Below are 22,818 nucleotides of genomic sequence, written 5' to 3' on the forward strand. Positions count from 1 at the left end.
TGCTTGCCCCCCTCTGCATTCACACACACACACACACCCCGCGTGCTCCCTTTTGCGCCTAGCAGGCCTCCCTGAAGCCTCTGGAGGCCGGAAAGGGTTTCCTGGAGCCTCCGGGAGGATGAAAACGGCCCATTTCTGGACTTCCAATAGGCCTGTATTTCACCCTCCCCAGGCTCTGGAGGCTTTCCTGGAGCCTCTAGGAGGGCAAAAACCCATTTCATTTTATTTTTTCATTTTATTAAATTTGTATACCGCCCTACTCCCGAAGGACTCAGGGCGGTGAACAGCCATAAAATAAAACATATAGATACAAAATTTAAAATAGAGATAAAACTAATTAAATAAATTTGGCTGAACCATTTTAAAGCCCCAATAAATTAAAACCAAATTTAAAATTTCCATTTAAAAAGAGGAAAAATTTAGGTCAGGCCAGCTTGATGAAATAGGAACGTCTTAAGCGCGCGATGGAAGGTACGCAGATCCGGAATCCTCCGTATCTCCGGGGGGAGCTCGTTCCAGATCGTAGGTGCCCCCACAGAGAAGACTCTCCCCCTGGGGGCCGCCAGTCAACATTGTTTGGCCGACGGCACCCGGAGGAGCCCCTCTCTATGGGAGCGTACTGGTCGGTGGGAGGCTATTGGTGGCAGCAGGCAGTCCCGTAAATAGCCAGGTCCTAAGCCATGGAGCGCTCTGAAGGTGATGATCAAAACCTTGAAGCGCACTCGGAAGACCACCGGGAGCCAGTGCAGCTCGTGTAGGAGAGGCGTTACATGGGAGCGCCACGTCGCTCCCATCACCACCCGCACGGCCGCACTCTGCGCCAGTTGGAGCCTCCGAGTGCTCCTCAAGGGGACTCCCTACACACGGTCACTCATGCCCTCGTCACCTCTCGTCTGGACTATTGTAACGCTCTCTACATGGGGCTCCCCTTGAGGTGCACTCGGAGGCTCCAACTGGCGCAGAGTGCGGCCGCCCGGGTGGTTATGGGAGCAACGTGGAGCTCCCATGTAACACCTCTCCTGTGCGAGCTGCACTGGCTCCCGGTGGTCTTCCAAGTGTGCTTCAAGGTTCTGGTTACCACCTTTAAAGCGCTCCATGGCTTAGGACCTGGTTATCTACGGGAACGCCTGCTACCACCAATAGCCTCCCACTGGCCAGTACGCTCCCATAGAGAGGGGCTCCTCCGGGTGCCGTCGGCCAAACAATGTCGACTGGCGGCCCCTAGGGGGAGAGCCTTCTCTGTGGGGGCACCTACGATCTGGAACGAGCTCCTCCCGGAGATACGGAGGATCGCGGATCTGTGCACCTTCCGTCGCGCGCTTAAAACGTTTTTATTTCATCAAGCTGGTCTGGCCTAAATCTTCTCCCTTTTAAAATTTTAAAATTTAAATTTTAAACACTAATTTTAATTTGTTTAATTATGGGATATTTTAAAATTTAGCCAAATTGTTTAATCTGTTTTAATCTATTTTAAATTTTGTATCTCTGTGTTTTATCTTTTGGCTGTTCACCGCCCTGAGTCCTTCGGGAGAAGGGCGGTATAGAAATTTAATAAAATAAATAAATAAATAAATGCCAGGTGAAATGGCTCTGCGTGCCACTTCCGGCATGCATGCCATAGGTTCACCATCACAGACCTAGGAGAACAAGATAACCAGAGGAAGCTATGCTGGCTGACAGGAACTTAAACCTGCTACTCTGCTCTCCATGTTGTGGAAGAACACAAAAATAATCCAGTCCAAACAAGGGGTGGGGGGAATAGAAGGAGGGAGCCCTATGCACACCCACTTCACTTCCTGAAGGAAGAAGACAAATCTAATCACTTTTCTCTTTCTTACCTGATTTGGAGAGTCAATCGCTGTTTGATCCCCATCAGAAAAACCAGAAAGCTTCATTCTTTGTTTCTCTGTAAGGAATAAATAATTTCAAAATGCATAATTAACAAAAAAGGTGGAGCAATTCTATAGAAGAGAAGAGAGAACAAAGTTAAGACAGATGGGCAATCAGAGGATCTTCCATTACTTCCTGAGGTATCCTGACTTGGATCTTCCCAAGAGATCCTCCTGAAAAATAGCTCCTGAGGGGGATTTGATGGGTTCTTCTTTCCCTCAGGATCGCTGATCTCCACAGTGCAACACTTTAAATAGGAGGAAGGAAAAAAGAAGCAGAATTAATGTACGTCACACGACACAAAGTGGATTCTTATATTCAGAACACAACCTCAATATCCATCCGTGAGATTGAGTGAGAAAACAAGGGAACCATGTCCTACAAGAATTGGTGAATTGCCACATATGATGAACGCCAGAGAAGTTTGGGAAGGAGGGGTGAAGTATTCAAACACTTCCTCTATTCCCTTCTGAGCTCCCTAAAGTCTCTCACCTGTAACTGAACCGGCTCCTTCTGCTCCTCCGCCTGGCTCAGGAGGAGGCCTTCCGCCAGGGCCACCGCCTGGGAGCTGGTCTCTGCTCCACACTCCCGCACCCAGCCCTCCATCTCTGGGGGCAGGAGAGCCAGGAGCTGCTCCAGAACCACCAGGTCCAGCATCTGGGCTTTGGTGTTCTTCTCTGGTCTCATCCATTGCCTGCAAAAGCCATGGAGTCGGCTGCAAAGTCCTCGGGGACCCTCAGCCTCCAGGTATTGGATGGAGGTCCAGGGCTGAACTTCTGAAGGGAGGATGGTTTCATCCTCCAGGATCTTCTGCCAGGTTCTTGTCCAGAGCTTCGCCCCCTTCCCAGGCTGAGCAGCTGAAGGGCCTTTTCCGGCTCCCTCCTTTCCAAAAGGTTGTGTCTCCATCCTTTCTCTGTCCTGCAGAGCAACTGCAAATGGCTCCAAGGACTCTGGTGGGTCTCCAGATGCCTTTTCCTTCACGGGACCATTTCTGGGGCTGCAGGACTGATCCCTGCAAGGGATTCCGCTCTTTTTCTTCTCCCCCCAAGAGAAAAGTTTGCCTTGCAAAGACCACAAATGGCTTCCAGTTTCTGTATCTGAGATGGGAAGAAAAAATAAATATTAAGAATTAGAAAGTGGAATTCAGCCACTGAGCGACCTTCCCCCAACCTGCCCGGAGCCCCAAGCGGCTCATCCCAGCGAAGAGCCCAGGTCCCCCCAGCAGGGCTGGGAAGGAGGCAGCTGGAGAGGCCGGCCAGCTTCTCTCCCCCACCTCGGTCTCTTCCCCGGATCCCCGCTTCCCCCTGCAGGGAGAGGGCGGCAGGGGAGCATTGGACCCGGGAAGAGCTCCCCCTCTCCTGCAGCCTCTCCGCCTCCTCCGGGCTTCCAGGGGTTAAGGCGAGCGAGTGCAAAGTCCTAGAGAGGCAAGGCTCCAGTGGACCAATGGGGAAGCGCCTGGAATTCCCTTCTCTTGGCGGAGGGCGCCCCCTGGTGGATTTGGCGCGAAGTGCCAGGATGGTAGAAAAGGCGGGAAAGAGGAGAGCGTCTGAGGGGAAGGGAGAGGGTGGGGATGATGGGCTTGGGAGTAGGAGGAAAGGCCTCTCAATGCTCCCTGGCAGACAAAGGCCTCGGCGTCTCCAGGGGCGTCTCTTTCTCCGTCTCCCTCTCTTTTCCTGTCCAGGAACCGTGTGTGGCGATGGAGAAAAACTTCTCCGGAGCCTCCCTGAAGAACAGCCGCCCTGAGGGCTCTGTGGAGATCGGAGGAGGCCTCCAAAGGGGCCAAAATCCTGTCAGGAACGGGCGGGCGGTCAGAAGACGAGGACCGGGGGGGGGCTCTCTGGGGGACTCCGGCCTGAAGGGGAGGAAGGTGGGAGACAGGCAGGGAGGCCTCCATGAGGGAAAAGGATCGTTTTTTTCATTGCTTTCTTTCATTCCATGCAGGCAGCTGCTCTTCTCAGGTGGGGCTCCCAGCGGAAGGAGAGAGACCCCTCAGCCTCTCCTGGGGAGACCCTCTCTGGCGCCCACGGAAAGGCCCTGAAGGCAAAGGGGAAAGAGGGTCCACAATGGAGGAGGAGATGAAACCTCCAGACATGGAATTCCAGCGGAGATTCTGGTTCTGTTTAGTCAGGCAAAGGCAGATCGTCAATTCCTGATTCAATAAAAAAAGCTTTGTGGGCCCAAATCCTTTCCAGGGATGGGGGGCTGGAGTGGTCAAGCTCCCCCCTGGCCCAGCACCAGCCTTAGCAGCCCAGAGCCAGGTCCCCCCCAGCAGCTGAAGGAGGCGGCAGAATCCCAATCTGCCCCACAGTTGTGTATCTGGATACAGCCAGTCACACATACCCGCCCCCCCCCAATCCAGGCAGCCTTCTTTCGGCATCCAGTGCTCGCCTGACCCAGGAAGAACCCCTGGGCTCCTTTCATGCTTCCCCACAAATATTGATTCTCTCTGCCATCCCCAGACGCACACACATACAGACACTCACTGACACACATATACACAAACACACACAGAATTTCTTTCTACATCCCCCCAACACTTGGGTTCTGCTCCCCCCTCTCTCCCCGCAGCCAGCTGAGGAACTGGCCATGATCCAGCAGGCAACAAGGAGGCTTAAGCATCAACACCAACTTGAAGGCATGTAACCATCATCAAACAACTTGGTTATCGGAGTTCTCTAGTCCTTTTCTCCATCAGTTCAAGCACATTGAAGAAAGTAGTTCTTAACTTATAAAGGTTTATTTAGTGACCATTTGAAGTTACAATGGAACTGAAAAAAGTGACTTTTCACCTAATGCGCCTTCTTTTTAAAGTTTTTAAAAAAATTTTTTATCTTTTCGTGTATATACCTGTTTGGATGGATGGATGGACACACAGATAGATAGATATAGATTATAAATTGGTAGGTAGGTAGATACAATAAATAGATCTAGATGATTGATGGATGATATAGATGTATCAATAGATGGACTGACATTTTTTTTAATTTTATTTTGTCGAGTACATATTAGATAATATATATAAGTATAAGCATGAATTTAATACATAAAATGAATACAATTAAAGGGAACATTAGGATAAGGACGGTAGGCATGCTGGTGCTCTTATGCACGTCCCTTACAGATCTCTTAGGAATGGGATTGAGGTCAACAGTAGACAGTTTTAGGTTAAAATTTGGGGGGTTTTGGGATGAGACCACAGAGTCTGGTAGTGCATTCCAGGCATTAACAACTCTTTTACTGAAGTCATATTTTCTGCAATCAAGTTTGGAGCAGTTCACTTTAACTTTGTATCTATTGTGTGCTTGTGTATTGTGGTTGGAGCTGAAGTAGTCATTGACAGGTAGGACATTGTAGCAGATGATTTTATGAGCTATGCTTAGATCATACCGAAGGCGGCGTAGTCCTAAATTTTCTAAATCCAGAATTTCAAGTCTGGTGGCATAAGGTATTTTGTTACGAGCAGAGGTGGAGGACTCTTCTTGTGAAATATTTCTGGACGCGCTCAATTGTATTAATGCCCAATATGCAGTGCACGTTCCACACAGATGAGCTGTATTCGAGAATTGGTCTAGCAAATGTTTTGTATGCTCCGGTTAGTAGTGTAATATTACCGGAGAAGAAGCTACGCAAGATTAGGTTTACAACCCTTAATGCCTTTTTGGCGATGTTGGTACAGTGGACTTTGGCCCTTAGATCATTTGATATGAGTACACCAAGGTCCTTGATAGAGTGAGGGTCATCTACAAGATCATGTCCACTTAGCTTGTATTTAGTGTTCTGATTCTTTTTGCCAATGTGTAAGACAGAGCATTGGTGTGCCCCACCTGGCAAGTGTAGAGGTCCCCCCGCTGGGTCTGGGTCTCCAGCATCACCTGGAGCTGGTAGGTCTAGTCTCCATTCTGGAGATCTTCCCCAAAGGCCACACCCTCCTTTTCCGGCCACCCATTCTTCAGCCACTGGACCTCAACGGGTAAAAGCCCGTCGTGGTGCAGGAGGATGGTGTTGGGGGAAGTGGGGTCCATCTTGGTGGGGGAGATGGTGACAGTGGGCTTGGCTGGAGTGAAGGAAGAGAAGGAGGCACATGAGAGACCCAGAAGGGAACACTAAGTTGGTTTCTTCAGATGCCACATGGGACTGACCGTGTCCAGAGCCCTGGCAACCCTCTGATTCCAGGATTCACCAAGGCTTTGGCAGCACCATGCCAAGATCCTTGCTGAGGGGGGCATTTGGGGGAATGTAGAGGGAGACTCCCCAGACCAGGATCTCTCTGCAGCTGGCCGGCCTCCTTCCAGGTGGGGAGGAGTCTGAGTCCCAGATGGCAGCTTGCCGGGGATGGGGGTAGCAGGGAGTGTGGAAGGGATGGGGGAGGATCTTGGGGAAAGGGAAGGTGGGGGCAGATGGAGGCTGAGGAAATCAGGCATATCCCAGAATCACTGCAGAGCCTTGGACTGGATCCCTCTTGATGTGGTGTGGTCTTACTAAGGCTTTATAAAACAGTACTAATACTTCACATGATTTTGATTCTGTGCCTCTGTTTATACAATCAAGGATTATATTAGCTTTTTTGGCTGCTGACATGCACACATGACTTACGTGTAAGTGATCATTGGTTCGGACTCCCAAGTTCCCTCTCACAATTACTGGGGGGTTTTTTTGGAATTTTTTTAAAATTTATTTTAAACATAAAACTTTATGAGCTTTAGAGCAAAAGTTTGATCTGGTATAAAATAAGTATAGATTCCGAATTTCATCCATTACCATCTTAAAGATGAAAAAAAGAAGAAAAACTAAAATAATAATAATAATAATAATAATAAAGAAAAAAAGGTTCTAAACCCAATTTTTCCATTCAATCTAACATCTTGTTCTAACATTTAACATTCTATTAAATATCAACCTAAATCTTAAATTCCAAATCTAAACAGCTTTTTATAATATTCATTTATCATTTTAACAATCAGTATTTCATATATTTCCCTTACTTCAAAGACCCAAATTCGGTCAGTATTTCTTCAAAATTGCATCTAAAAACCAATGCAAAGAATTTTACTCCTCTCTTACAAACCGTTCAAGATCAATTCACTTTAAAATTTATTTCTAAGATATCTCCTTCACTCCTAGGTTTATTTTTAACTGAATTACAGCTTGGTTAGCTGATTTCCAGGGATGCTTCCCTCCACTCCTAACCTTATTTAATGGCTGGATCACAGTTTGATTTTAACTGCTCTCCAACATTTTACTGTTTTTGAGCTAGGTTTCAAGTAATCTGTTTTTCCTGCCCAAAAGTAAAATCTTACTTTTCTCCACATTAAATTTCATTTTGTTGGATTCAACCTTGTCTCATTTGGATCAGAAAGGCACAATATGCATACACATACAAATCAATAGAGACATGGTGGGTCAGTGGTTAGAATGCAGTACTACAGGCTAATTGTCCACAGCCAGGAGTTCGATCCTGACCGGCTCATGGTTGATTCAGTCTTTCATCCTTCCGAGGTGGGTAAAATGAGGACCCAGATTGCTGGGGATCATATGCTGACTTTGTAAACTGCTCAGAGAGTGTGGTAAAACATTGTGGAGTGGTATATAAGTCTAAGTGGAATTGCTATTGCAATATACTGTATTTTTCGGAGTATAAGATGCACCTTTTTACCCGCAAACGAGGGTGAAAATTTAGGCCTAACTCCCATCTTTTAAATTTTTCAATTTGTGATTTTATAAATTGGGTGTTTTAATCTGTGTTTTGGCCGAAATATTTAATAATTTTAAGGGATTTTTTAATATTTGTATTATCTGTATTTTATCTTGGCTGTTGACTGCCCTGAGTCCTTCGGGAGTAGGGCGGTATAGAAATTTGATTAATAAATAATAAATAAATACACCGAATGTAGCCCTGCCCACCCACTACCCCCCACCCTTTGGCCTGTGCCTCGCAGCAGTTACCTTCTTGCAAGCAAACAGCAAGAAAAAACAGCCCCTTTCAGCTTCAGCATAGGTTAATTAGCACAAGTTGATTAGATTGGCCTCCTGACTCTCAGCTGATTTGCCCTCAGCTGTTTTGCACAGGGCTCTCCTGCTTGCTGCAAAAACTGCTGGAGCAGATTTTTTTTCCCTAGCTATGCTGAAAAAATGAAGCTGAAAGTAAAGCAGGTTCTTTGCTGCAATGTGACAAAATGAGGCAGAGATTTCTTTTTCTTTTTTCTCACAAAAAATGTAGGTGCAAACAATGGGAAATTTAGGGCAAAAGAGGAGAGTTCAAGAGTTTAAAACACAAAAGAAAAAAAGCTCTATTTAACTAGGGAATTGTAATAATTGAGATACTATTAACTGTATATTGCGTTGAAAGCAGAAATGGTTAAGTTGTGGTTTGGAGGAATATATGGGGGAAATTATTTGGTTCATTATTACTGCTAAATATAATTAATTGAGTTGTAAGAAATTGGATTGCATGGAAATAATTGGAATATTCATGTTCATATTGATTAATATACAAAAAACATAGTTATAATTAATTGATTTATATAAAAATGTTGAATCTGTATTAAAAATTGTAATATTAAATAAGTAACCAATGTGAGGATGGATATAAAAATAGTTGACAATGGGAAGGGGTATAATATAAAAGGGAAAAATTGAATTTGATTAATATTAGAGATGAGATTGAAGGATAATATTGGTTTTTTTTAAAAAAATAGATGAGGAATAAATATGGCAAAAAGGAAATATAGAAATTGTAAATTTAATTGAAATGACTAAACATTGTTTAAATTTGTGAACCAGCCAAACACTCAGTTCAAAGAAAATACATTGTCTGTTTGTATGTGTGTCTAAATTTAAAAAAAAAACAAAAAACAACCAAAAAAGATAGGTGCGTCTTATACTCCTGTGCGTTTTATAATCCGAAAAATACGGTAGTTTCTCCTGAGTGTGGATCCTTTTATGAGAAGTAAGGTGACTATTCTAAGCAAAGCTCTTTCCACACTCTATGCATTTATATGGCTTCTCCCCTGTGTGGGTGATCTTATGGGAAGTAAGTCCACTCCTCAGAACAAAAGTCTTTCCACACTACACGCATTTATATGGCTTGTCTCCTGTGTGGATCTTTTTGTGATTTCCAAGTTTACCATTCTCAGTAAATGTCTTTCCACACTCCATTCATTTATATGGCTTCTCCCTTGTGTGGATCATCTTATGGGAAATAAGATGACCTCTTTGAGCAAATGTCTTTCCACATTCCATTCATTTATACGGCTTCTCCCCAGTGTGGATCCTTTTATGGATAGTAAGTATACTGCTATAAGCAAAGGTCTTTCCACACTCCATGCATTTATATGGTTTCTCCCGTGTGGATCCTTTCATGGGAAGTAAGTCCACTGCTCATAACAAAGGTCTTTCCACATTCCATGCATTTAAATGGTTTCTCTCCTGTGTGGATCCACTTATGGGAAGTAAGTGCAGTTCTACGAGCAAAGGTCTTTCCACAATCTATGCATTTATACGGCTTCTCCCCTGTGTGGATCCTTTCATGGGAAGTAAGTCCATTGCTCAGAACAAAGGTCTTTCCACACTCGATGCATTTATATGGTTTCTCTCCTGTGTGGATCCTTTCATGGGAAGTAAGTCCACTGCTATGACTAAACGTCTTTCCACACTCCATGCATTTATATGGTTTCTCCCCTGTGTGGATCCTTTTATGGATAGTAAGTGTACTGCTATGAGGAAAGGTCTTTCCACATTCCATGCATTTATATGGTTTCTCCCCTGTGTGGATCCTTTTATGGGAAGTAAGTGTACTGCTACGAGCAAAGGTCTTTCCACAATCCATGCATTTATATGGTTTCTCCCCTGTGTGGATCATCTTATGGGAAGTAAGTGCACTGCTTTGAGCAAATGACTTTCCACATTCCATGCATTCATATGGTTTCTCCCCTGTGTGGGTCATCATATGGGAAGTAAGTGTACTGCTTTGAGCAAACGTCTTTCCACATTCCATACATTCATATGGTTTTTCCCCTGTGTGGATCATCGTATGGGAAGTAAGTGCATTTCTATGAGCAAAGGTCTTTCCACACTCCATGCATTTATATGGTTTCTCCCCTGTGTGGATCGTCTTATGGATAGTAAGTGAACTGCTATGAGCAAAGGTCTTTCCACACTCCATGCATTTATATGGTTTCTCCCCTGTGTGGATCTTTTCATGGGAAGTAAGATACCCGCTTGTTCTAAAATATTTTCCACATTCCAAACATTTATAAGGCTTCTTTTTTGTGTCAATTGCTTTTTGAGATGTAAGGAAGTTATTTCCAAGAATGAATGTCCCATTGTAATTTTTTCTGTTGTGTCTTCTTATAGCATCTTCTCCTTTGTTTTGCGTTACGTAATGTTCATTTACTTGTACTTTAGCTTTGATTAGCTTCACACTTTTTGCAGTATATTTTTTCCTTTTTTTCTCTTGTTGGGCAAGAAAGTCTTGCATCGGAGCATCAGTGGAAGATGAGCTTTCATGTTTCCAATTCTTTGACTGGTTTCTCTCATGGCTTTCTAATTCCATTCGAATTCCAAACTTCTCCCTTCCATCTTTAGCATTGATCACCTGGAACAGTTCACAGGAATCTTGATTCTCCTGCCCATTATTACCTTCAAAGCAAAAAGGAAATGAAAATGATAACAAGGTTAGAAAAAAAGATCAAAGTGTAGAAAGTCAACTGAATTTCCTTCTGAATTTCTCCGAAATTCCATTAGGTTGTACGTTTGCATGCTTTCAGGGGTGTGATACAGACCTGATGATTTCTATATTCATGAGTCATGAAAGCTTTGAAAATATCTAGAAAACATCTCTTTCTTTACAATTAACTATTGTAATGTAATGTAAGATTGTGTGGGAAAATAGGAGGGGGGATATATTTGAGGGTTTGTATTTAAACAAAATAGCATTCTTCCGGTCGGTCAAGGTCAGGAGGAACCTGCACCTGGAGAAGGAGTGGTTGGAGTGCTGTCTCGAGATGGGATGGATGGTGATTGGTGTCATGCCTGGAAGCTATATTACATTTATGCCTTCAGGATCCAGGCCTGCCACAATTCTCCCGTGGGAAGTTGGGAAGGGGGATTGTATGAGTGAAGTAGATATAGCCATATAGACCTAATGATTTCTATATTCATGAGCCATGAAAGCTTTGAAAATATTTAGAAAACATCTCTTTCTTTACAATTACCTATGGTGTGTGTGTGTTTGTGTGTATCTTCTTAAGTTTTCGCGGGTGAGCATATGCAAAAAATTAAAATCTCGGGTGTTTTCCCGCGTTACTGTAAATAAAATCTTCTAAAAATCCTTACAGAGCATTTTGCAAGGTCCTTTAAAACCTCACCTAAAATCCTACCAGTGACTTTAAAAGTTTTTCTTATAGCAACAGTTTCGACAGGCTCACAACCCTGTCATCTTCAGGCTCTTGTTTCGTTTAGAAGCTATGAGCTCTCTGTTGCGAGGACCTTGCAGAGTGCTCTGTAAGGATTTTTAGAAGATTTTAGCTGGGATTTTAACTAGAATTTTAAACATTTTAACCAACTTATTTACAATGACGCGGGAAAACACCCGAGATTTTAATTTTTTGCAGATATATATATATATATATATCTCCCAAATTGCAGCACAGAATTGTTGCTTTTCAGCAAGATACAAAAAGCCCAGAAACTTGTGAATGAGATTTCATAATCGGTCAAGGTCAGGACAAACCTACATCTGGAGAAGGAGTGGTTGGAGTGCTGTCTCGAGATGGAACGGATGGTGATTGGTGTCATGCCTGGAAGCCATATTACGTTTATGCCTTCAGGATCCAGGCCTGCCACAATCCTCCCGTGGGAAGTTGGGAAGGAGGATTGTATGAGTGAAGTAGATATAGCCATAACAAAGTTCTCTAGAGAAGTTCAAGGCCATGGTGTCCGGCAACTGTACAAAGAAGAAATTGGAGGATGACTTCTGTTCAAGAAAGAACTGATTGGAGCTGTGTGGGACATGTGGAAGATGTGGGCAGGGTCTTGAACTTTCTTTTGGGTGAGGAAAAACCGGAAGCTTTCAGGTTCGGGTTTTCCCAGATGTGCCAATATGACATCTCTAATAAAAGTTAGCTTTGAGGAACTTCAGGCCTCGGAGTTTGATTTCGTTGGGGGTGTTACTTGGAACCCTGACAATTGGAGCATGTGATCGACTGATGAGTGAGGGGATGGTTTGGGGTTTTTTGATTTACTGAGGGAAAACCCGGAACTCTCAGATTCGGGTTTTCCCAAGATGTGCCAGTATACCTACTCTAGTAAACAGAACTTTGAGAAAATGCTTGCCTCAGAGTTTTTAATTGGAGCGGAGGATTTTCTGGAACACTGTCACTCACTCTGTCAGTTTTGAGTTAAGGAATAGAATAGAATAACAGAGTTGGAAGGGACCTTGGAAGTCTTCTAGTCCAACCCCCTTCTTAGGCAGTAAACCCTACACCACTTCAGATAAATGGTTATCCAACATCTTCTTAAAAACTTCTCGTATTGGAGCATTCACAACTTCTGGAGGCAAGTTGTTCCACTGATTAAAAATCATTTTTGTCCTCTGAACGTCCCGTTTTCCCCCTCCCTGGCATCCAGAAGCACTCTGCAGGCCCAAAATGGGCTCATTTTGGGCCTCTCAAACCCTCTGCGCATCCCGTTTCCAGCCTCCCCGATGCCAAAGAGGGCAAAAATGGGACCCGCGAAGGCCTTCAGAGGCCAAAAGTGGGCCCGTTTTTGCCCTGCACAGTGGTTCTTGACGCCAGGGAGGGCAAAAAAGGGACGCACAGAGGGTTTGGGAGGCCCACTTGTTTTTTGGGGGAAAAGTGCATCTTATAGTCTGAAAAATACGGTAAGTCCAAGTGGGATGGGGTGGAGGAATAGGTAGGGTGAATGTTACAGCGCCTCTTCTGTCACTCATAAGTGTGACAGATGGCCATGGTACTGCAACATCGGGACTGGGTCTCAAGTACTTTTTTTTTTTTTTAATTTAGACTTCTATACTGCTTCATAATGCTTTACAGCCCTCTCTAAGCGATTTACAAAGTTAGCATATAGCATATTGCCCCCAACAATCTGGATCCTCATTTTACCCACCTCGGAAGAAAGGCTGAGTCAACCGTGAGCCGGTGAGATTTGATCTGCTGATCTGCTGAACTAGCAGTCAACTGAAGTAGCTGCAGTACTGCACTCTAACCACTGCGCCACCTCGGCTTTGGGGGAGGGCTGGAACCGTTCCTAAGTGAACTGCCGTAACTCAGGGATTACCTGTACCCTAGGATGCTCTGAGTGGCATTGCATGAGGCCTTTGTTCTTAAATTGGATTGGAAGAATGCTCTTCCATGGGTTGAGTGTGAAAGTTCTGTTCTCACATAATTTTAGAGGTTTCAGAGGACAAATGACAACACACTTCTCTCACATGACCTCCAGGTAAGTTCAAATAGAAATGGAAAAATAGAGATAAGAAATGGCAAAGAAAGCATCTAAGCAAAGAGACATTGACTCTTTCCTTCCTTGGAGTACGAGAAGATCCTTTCCTTCTCCCTCCCAGGAGATGATATCTGATTAGTGGTTTTTTAATAAAAAAGCTAACTATAATTTGTCTTCTTGAACTCTCTGACTGGGGACTAGAGAACTCTTACCCAGAGAGGCCACGTTCCTATGGTTTTCAAGCATGACTTCCAAATGCAGCGCTTTTTGGTCAGGATCCAGCTGAGACCATTCCTCCTCAGAGAAAGACACAGCCACCTCCTCGAAGGACACAAGACTCTCCTGAACACGGAAAAAAGAACAGAACAGGAGGATTTGCAAGATCTGTTCATCTTCATGAATGATTTAGACAAGAGGATAGAAGGGGCTCATCAAATTTGCAGAGAAGACCAAAACAGACAACAACAGACAATAACAAAGAAAAGCTCAAGATATACAAGAATCGACGGATTGGGCCCCATCTAACCAAATGAAATCAACAGTGAGAAATGTAAGGTTCTACATTTAGGAAAGAAAAACCAAATGCACTGGCATAGAATAGGTGATACCTGGCTCAACACTAGTAAGTGCGACAGCAATCTTTGAGTCCTAGTGGACAATCACTTAAACATGAGTCAGCAGTTGCTAGAGTTGCCAAAAAAAAAAAAAAAACCAACAGAATCATAGGCTGCATTAAGAGGGATAGAATCAAGATCACGTGAAGTGTTAGTAACACTTTAAAAGGCCTTGGGAAGATCACACTTGGAATATTGCATCCAGATTTGGTTGTCCGATGTAAAAATATCTTGAGACTCTAGAAAGAGTGCAGAGAAGAGCAACAAAAATTATTAGTGGACTGGACTTCCGGTGGCAACGCGTCGTCGATAGCAGCTCCTTTCGAAGCGCTTGCCCTGCGATCTCGTCAAAGCCGCTAGAACAGCGAAAAACAGCTGTTTAGCGGCTTGAAAATTTTCCCCTCGGGTAAAGAGAGCAGCCAGGCTTGGGTTGAGCTCCCCAAGAGTCCCAGGAATAATTCCTGGGGCACGAAGGGTGAGAGCTCCCTAAAAGCCTGACAAGCTCCGGACCCGGGACGCTTCTGCATTTAGCAGAACAAGACGCCGTGACCATCCCTGCAACATTTTAACATTATTTTAGATACAATAGCAGGCAGAGCAAAGACAGGAGGAACTCCAATTGCAAGTATTAAACTTTAATTCCTGTGTACTAAATACTTCCTTCTTGATTGCTGTGGGAAGAAAGTGAAAGGAAATGGCGCCGAGCCTTAATTGGGTGTGGTAACGAAAGTTAACTTCAAAGTACACATCTGTGCTGACAGTCTCTGCTGCTAATAACTTGCCTGCCGGCAGCATCTCCTTCTCCTGGCTGCGAGGGGTGAGGGGGCACACTGGAACCCAGAAAAGGAAAAAGAGCAGAGCTGCTGGCTAAGCAGAGGCTTCTGTCTCCCCGCCCGAGTGGCCCCAAACCTCCGGCGGTGAGGGAGAGAAGCCCCAGGCTGCTGTTCCTCTTGCTGCCGGAGAAGCGACAGTGCGAGAACCACCGTTGCCAGCGGCGAGGGGGTGGACAGGTGGGCTGGGGCTTCCCCTCCCGCCGGAGGCTTAGGGCCACGCCAGAAGCCTGTTTGGATGGGGAGACAGGGAAGCTCTCAGCTCCAGTGGCAGGAGCAGCCAGCGGTGTAGAGAGGATGGCAGCAGGCTATGGCAGCAGTTTGTTTGTGCCGGCGAAGAGGCAGCGGCGGCTCCTCATCCTCCTGCCAGCCTTGCGCTCCGGGCAGCATCCAGCCAGCCATGCCTGGCATCCCTCTGCAGCAGCCCACATGGATCCCAGGCAGCACAGCTTCGGTGTTGGTGACAAGGCAGGCAGGCGGGTGCAGGAGAGCGACTGGGGCAATGCTCCTTGCTGGCAAGGGAGTGGATTTCCCAGGACACGCATGTGCACTTCCAGCTAGTCGTCTGTTTACTGGTACGCATGCATGCATGTCAATCAGCTGCCCATCTGATCTTCCAGTTTCTGGCACTGCAGCAAACGTGGAAGCCGATTGTCACACACACATTCGCACTAGTAACCAGAAGAGTAGCAGGCTGATGTGCATGCGTGCGCCACTAACCCGGAAGAGGAATGGGCAACGCTGCGCATACCAGGTGAAATGGCTCTGCGTGCCACTTCTGGCATGCATGCCATAGGTTCACCATCACGGACCTAGGAGAACAAGATAACCAGAGGAAGCTATGCTGGCTGACAGGAACTTAAACTTGCTACTCTGCTCTCCAGGTTGTGGAAGAACACAAAAATAATCCAGTACAAACAAGGAGTGGGCGGAATAGAAGGAGGGAGCCCTCTGCACACCCACTTCACTTCCTGAAGGAAGAAAACAAATCTAATCACTTTTCTCTTTCTTACCTGATTTGGAGGGTCAATCGCTGTTTGATCCCCATCAGAAAAACCAGAAAGCTCCATTCTTTGTTTCTCTGTAAAGAATAAATAATTTCAAAATGCATAATTAACAAAATAGGTGGAGCTATTCTATAGAAGAAAAGAGAGAACAAAGTTAAGACAGATGGGCAATCGGACGATCTTCCATTACCTCCTGAGGTGTCCTGACTTGGATCTTCCCAAGGGATCCTCCTGAAAAAAAGCTCCTGAGGGGGATTTGATGGGTTCTTCTTTCCCTCAGGATCGCTGATCTCCACAGTGCAACACTTTAAATAGGAGGAAGGAAAAAAGAAGCAGAATTAATGTACGTCACACGACACAAAATTAATTCTTATATTCAGAACACAACCTCAAAGCCCCCAATATCCATCTGTGACGTTGAGTGAGAAAACAAGGGAACAATGTCCTACAAGAATTGGTGAATTGCCACATATGATGAATGCCAGAGAAGTTTGGGAAGGAGGGGTGAAGTATTCAAACACTTTCTCTATTCCCTTCTGAGCTCCCTAAAGTCTCTCACCTGCAACTGGACCTGCTCCTTCTGCTCCTCCGCCTGGCTCAGGAGGAGGCCTTCCGCCAGGGCCACCGCCTGGGAGCTGGTCTCTGCTCCACACTCCCGCACCCAGCCCTCCATCTCTGGGGGCAGGAGAGCCAGGAGCTGCTCCAGAACCATCAGGTCCAGCATCTGGGCTTTGGTGTGCTTTTCTGGTCTCATCCATTGCCTGCAAAAGCCATGGAGTCGGCTGCAAAGTCCTCGGAGACCCTCAGCCTCCCGGTATTGGATGGAGGTCCAGGACTGAACTTCGGAAGGGAGGATGGTTTCCTCCTCCAGGATCTTCTGCCCGGTTCTTGTCCAGAGCTTCTCCCCCTTCCCAGGCTGAGCATCTGAAGGGCCTTTTCCGCTTCCCTCCTTCCCAAAAGATTGTGTCTCCATCCTTTCTCTGTCCTGCAGAGCAACTCCAAATGGTTCCAAGGACTCTGGTGGGTCTCCAGATGCCTTTTCCTTCACGGGACCATTTCTAGTGGTGCAGAATTGATCCCTGCAAGGGATTCCGCTCTTTTTCTTCCCTCAAGAGAAAAATTTACTTGCAAAGACCACAAATGGCTTCCAGTTTCTGTATCTGAGATGGGAAGAAAAAGAAACGCCAAGAATTAGAAAGTGGAATTCAGCCACTGAGCGACCTTCCCCCAACTTGCCCAGAGCCCCAAGCGGCTCAACCTAGCGCAGGTCCCAGGTCCCCCCGAGCAGGGCCGTGAAGGAGGCAGCTGGAGAGGCCGCCCAGCTTCTCTGATCCCACTCGGGCTCTTCTCCGGATCCCCGCCGCCTTCCCGGCATCCCCGCTTCCCCCTGCAGGGAGAGGGCGGCAGGGGACCATTGGACCCGGGAAGAGCCCCCCCCTCACCCGAGGCACGTTTGGATGTCCCCCCGCTAGACTCTCCCGCAGCCTCTCCGCCTCTTCCGGGGCTCCAGGGGTTAAGGCGAGCGAGTGCAAAATCCTAGAGAGGCAAGGCTCCAGTGGGCCAATGGGGAAGCGCCTGGAGTTCCCTTCCCTTGGCGGAGGGCGCCCCCTGATGGATTTGGCGCGAAGTGCCAGGATTGTAGAAAGGGCGGGAAAGAGGAGCGCAATGGAGGGGGAAGGTCAAGAGCGGGGAAGATGGGCTTGGGAGTAGGGAAAAGAAAGGCCGGTCTCTATGCCTTCCTGTCTCCACAGGCGGCTCTTTCTCCGTCTTCCTCTCCTTCCTGTCCAGGAACCGTCTGTGGAGACGGAGAAAAACTTCTCTGGAGCCTCCCTGAAGAACAGCCGCCCTAAAAGCTCCGCGGAGATCGGAGGAGGCCTCCAAAGGGACCAAATCCTGTCACGAACGGCCGGGCGGTCAGAAGAGGAGTTCCGGGGGGCTCTCTGGGGGATTCCGGCCTGAAGGGGAGAAAGGTGGGAGACGGGCAGGGAGGCCTCCATGAGGGAAAAGGATTGGAAAGGGACCGAGGAGGAAAGAGGGAGAAGAAAAGGCTCCGCAATGGAGGAAAAGCTGGAAACCTCTGGAGAGGCCAGAAATTTTACCTCAGAACGAGGCTCCTTCTTTTCCCGCTTCTCTCCCTCCTCCTTCAGGTGACGTCACGAGGGACTCTGCCTGGAGACCGATGACGCTGGAGCAGCGAGGATTCCCATTGGTCCAAAGTCCGAGGAAAAGGCTCCAATCCAGAAGCGCCGATTCCTCCTCTGGGGCTGGGAGCTCCTGACAGGGACGCCCCCTCCCCTCCCCCCCTTCAGTTCACAGATCAAAGGTTTCTGCCGAAGGGAGGGAAAGGGGGAGGGGGAGACTTGGGGGTCACAGACCCCCCACCCCCCCTCCCCCAGTCCGAAGGGAAGCCGATGAAAATCCTCAGCTGAACCAGGAAGAGGCGAAGAGAATCTGCAGTCCAGCCGGATCCTTCCCGCAGAATCCCCCGCTCGGCTCGGGGGAGAAAAACGTGGCTTCCCTCCTTGGAACCCGCGTCTCTCTTGCTCAGAACGTCTGGACGCAGCAGCTCCTTCCCATTCAGGGCTCTCTCCTCTCCCCCTCCCCAAACAGCCCCCCCCCAAGACCACCTGAAAGGGACGGTCACAAACGGGCCCCCGACCCTCTTCCCCACTCCTGGGGCCTCCGTCCCTTTCCTCCCCCCTCCCAGCCCCTCTCCTCCCCCTCCTTCGCTTTCGGGCACCGGGGCCAGCGCCCCCACCAGCAGCATCAGGGCTGAGGCGCGCCCCCTGGTGGATTTGGCGCGAAGTGCCTGGATGGTAGAAAGGGCGGGAAAGAGGAGAGCGTCTGAGGCAGTGTTTCTCAACCTTGGTAGCTTGAAGATGGGTGGACTTCAACTCCCAGAATCCCCCAGCCAGCTTCCAAGGTTGAGAAACACTGGTCTGAGTGGAAGGGAGAGGGCTGGGATGATGGGCTTGGGAGTAGGAGAAAAGGCCTCTCAATGGCTCCCTGCCAGACAGAGGCCTCCGCGTCTCCAGAGGCATCTCTCAATCTTCCTCTCCTTTCCTCTCTAGGAGCCGTCTGTTTGGTATTCAGTGCATAGATACAGCTGCCAATAAGGTCTTTTTCTGTCTTACTCTTATTTCAGTTAATAAAATTCTACCTTCCTCATCTGCGTAAATTTGTCTCGGTTGTAGCCAATCTTTAATATATACTACTACTACTCTCTTTTTTTGTGATGCAAGAGCTGAATACAATTTTCCTAGCTTGGGGGTTTCTAGTAAATGTCCTTGTTGTTTTTTAATATGGACTTCTTGCAAACATGCAATGTCCCTGTTATATTTTTGGAGATTGGATAGGACTTGCCTTCTTTTAATTGGAGAGTTTAGGCCATTTATGTTAATCGAGATTAATTCAATTTCTTGTTCCATTTTACCTTTTATTGGTGGCCCTAGTTCCTTTCCTTATTCTCATTTCTCTTTGTGTCCTTGGTCTCGCCCCTGTTCTTTCCTGATGTTCTCTTTCAGCCCTCTCCTGTACTTCATTTCCATCCTTTTCGTCTGAATCTTATCTTCTAGCTCCTCCCCACTTTCTTTCTCCTCATCTGTTGCTATGCATTGGTCATAGAATTCCTGGGCCTTCTCTGATGTATCTAACCTGATCTTTTTGTCTTGCCAGGTTACTAACAAGCCCTCTGGAATGAGCCACCGGAACATTATTTTATATTTTACCAATTGAGAAGAGAGGAAGTAATAGTTCCGCCTTTGTTCCCTTATTCTTCTAGGTATTTGTTTAAGAGTCAGTATCTCTTTCCCTTGATATGTCAGCAATGTGTCCCATGTTCTCCTATAAATTTCATCTCTAATTGTTTTTCTCGTGAATTGTACATGTACCTCATGTGGCAATCTATGTCGCCAAGCATAGTTCATGTGAACTCTGTACAAGTCATCGATACCGTTTTGCAATTCAGTCCTATTCATCTTCAAATTCTCTGCAAACAACTCTATTATAAGATTCAGATCTTCTTTATTTTCCATTATATTTTGGAACCTTAGGTAAAACGCATATTTGTCCATTTCAAGATATGTTATTGCCTCTTCGAGTTTTTGGTAGGTTCCCATCAATTTCTTTTCTGTCTCCTCTAGTTTTTTTCCCATCTGTTCTGTTCTTACTTCCACTGTTTTTATTCTCTGCTCGTTCTTGGCAATTGTCTCTTGTATTTCTCCCATTCGATCATCTAGCTTTCATATATCCTCTCTTACTTCTCCCATATCGTTCTTTAATTCTTCATGGTTCTTTCCAATTGATTCTTGGATTTTCAAGAGCACCTCCTGAATCATATTTAGCGTTGTCTGCATACTTTGTACATTCATTGCAGGTCTTGCCTTCTCACCTCCCAACATATCTCCTATCAATTTCTGACCTGCTGGAGAAGCCATTTGCATGATTGCAGTTTTTGTAATTGTCGCTGTGCTTGTCATGTCCAATTTCCCAAAAAACTTCTTCCACAATACCATAAACTATATAGTTCCTTTCCCCTCTAGAAACTGTCTTTCTAATAACAATTCCTTCTCTTATATCTGCTTATCCTATAGTTATAATTATTAAATATTTCTTTCTTTTGTAACCTTACTCACCTATTTTACAATTAAATAAGATAATCAAATAATAATCAGATAATATAATTAATTTTAGTCAACTATACCTTTAACAAATTCACTCTAAATTTATTTAACAATACCTAAATAAATAAACTAAAAAAATAAACTAATTAAAACTAACATATAATACTTCAAAAGGAAAAAAGAGTATTTCATCAAAATAAATACAATTATTTAAAATTCTTTAAAACTACTTTTATCAGTCGAGTTTAGTATAATCAGTAAATTTAATCAATTAATAAATTCATTTATCTTCTGTGTGGATCATCTTATGGGAATTAAGATAACTTCTTTGAGCAAAGGTCTTTCCACATTCCATGCATTTAAATGGTTTCTCCTCTGTGTGGATCATCTTATGGAAAATAAGATGACCCCTTTGAGCAAAGGTCTTTCCACATTCCATGCATTTAAATGGTTTCTCCTCTGTGTGGATCATCTTATGGAAAATAAGATGACCCCTTTGAGCAAAGGTCTTTCCACATTCCATGCATTTATATGGTTTCTCTCCTGTGTGGATCCTTTCATGGGAAGTAAGTCCACTGCTATAACTAAACGTCTTTCCACACTCCATGCATTTATATGGTTTCTCCCCTGTGTGGATCCTTTTATGGATAGTAACGGTACTGCTATGAGCAAAGGTCTTTCCACAATCTATGCATTTATACGGCTTCTCCCCTGTGTGGATCCTTTCATGGGAAGTAAGTGAACTGCTATGAGCAAAGGTCTTTCCACATTCCGTGCATTTAAATGGCTTCTCCCCTGTGTGGATTCTGTTATGGGAAATAAGATTACTTCTTTGAGCAAAAGTCTTTCCGCATTCCGTACATTTAAATGGATTCTCTCCTGTGTGAAGCTTTTTATGTCTTCTAAGGCCACTACTATAAGCAAAGGTCTTTCCACACTCCATGCATTTATATGGCTTCTCCTCTATGTGGATCATTTTATGGGAAGTTAGTGTACTGCTACGAACAAAGGTCTTTCCATATTCCATGCATTTATATGGTTTCTCCCCTTTGTGGATCATCATATGGATAGTAAGTTGCCTGCTTGTTCTAAAACATTTTCTACATTCCAAACATTTATAAGGCTTCTCTTTTGTGTCAATCACTTTTTGAGAAGTAAGGAAGTTATTTCCAAGAGAAAGAATGAATGTCCCATTGTAATTTTGTCCGTTGTGTCTTATTATAGCATCTTCTCCTTTGTTTTGGGTTAAATAGTGTTCATTTACTTGTACTTTAGCTTTGATTAGCTTCACACTTTTCCCAACATATTTTTTCCTTATTCTCTCTTGTTGGGCAAGAAAGTCTTGCATCGGACCATCAGTGGAAAATGATTCCAATTCTTTGGAATCCAATTCCTGATTCCAATTCTTTGACTGGTTTCTCTCATGGCTTTCTAATTCTATTCGAATTCCAAACTTCTCAGTTCCATCTTTAGCATTGATCACTTGGAACAGTTCACAGGAATCTTGATTCTCCTGCCCATTATTACCTTCAAAGCAAAAGGGAAATGAAAATGATAACAAGGTTAGAGAAAAAGATCAAAGTGTAGAAAGTTAAGTGAATTTTTTTCTGAATTTCTCCGAAATTCCATTAGGTTGTATGTTTGCCTGCCTACAGGTATGTGATATGGACATGATGATTTCTATATTCATGAGTCATGAAAGCTTTGAAGATGTCTAGAAAACATCTCCTTCTTTACAATTATCTAAATATATGCATAACAACGGCAGCTACTGACTGGATCTCCAAACTCGACATTAAACTATTTCTGTTTTCCTTTTAGGTTTTCTTACTGTTTTTTTATTGTTTTAATTGTTTTTAACCTGTAAAAATGAAGTGTTTTAATACTGTGTGTGACCAACCATACGCTAAATAAATAAATATATATGCAAATCTCACTCAGTCCGTTTTGAGTTAAGGAATAGAATGGAATAACAGAGTTGGAAGGGACCTTGGAGGTCTTCTAGTCCAACCCCGTTTAGGCAGGAAACCCTACACCACTTCAGACAAATGGCTATCCAACATCTTCTTAAAAACTTCCAGTGTTGGAGCATTCACAATGTCTAGAGGCAGGTTGTTCCACTGATTAATTGTTCTAACTGTCAGGAAATTTCTCCTTAGTTGTAAGTTGCTTCTGTCCTTGATTAGTTTCCACCCACTGCTTCTTGTCCTACCCTCAGGTGCTTTGGATAATAGCTTGACTCCCTCTTCTTTGTGGCAGCCCCTGAGATATTGGAACACTGCTATCATGTCACCCCTAGTCCTTCTCTTCACTAAACTAGTCATACCCAATTCCTGCAACCCTTCATCGTATGTTTTAGCCTCCAGTCCCCTAATCATTTTTGTTACTCTTCTCTGCA

The 22,818-nt window shown here is 45.1% G+C and overlaps 1 protein-coding gene across 1 annotated transcript in view; it reads right to left on the reverse strand.

Annotated features, from left to right (window-relative positions):
* Positions 1-22,818, reverse strand: part of LOC117658897 (uncharacterized) — a 40,046-nt gene that overhangs the window by 10,739 nt on the left and 6,489 nt on the right. The window contains 13 exon segments of the mRNA XM_087885394.1: positions 1,839-1,906; positions 2,023-2,137; positions 2,383-2,987; positions 3,164-3,677; positions 9,148-9,229; positions 9,231-10,527; positions 13,560-13,689; positions 15,805-15,872; positions 15,989-16,103; positions 16,358-16,905; positions 17,057-17,185; positions 18,557-18,607; positions 20,706-21,947. Of these exon segments, the coding sequence (XP_087741520.1) occupies positions 1,839-1,906; positions 2,023-2,137; positions 2,383-2,987; positions 3,164-3,677; positions 9,148-9,229; positions 9,231-10,527; positions 13,560-13,689; positions 15,805-15,872; positions 15,989-16,103; positions 16,358-16,905; positions 17,057-17,185; positions 18,557-18,607; positions 20,706-21,947 (4,964 nt within the window).

Source organism: Pantherophis guttatus, chromosome 2 (assembly GCF_059756535.1).
Source record: "Pantherophis guttatus breed Tessera chromosome 2, ASM5975653v1, whole genome shotgun sequence".
Classification (NCBI taxonomy): domain Eukaryota; kingdom Metazoa; phylum Chordata; class Lepidosauria; order Squamata; family Colubridae; genus Pantherophis; species Pantherophis guttatus.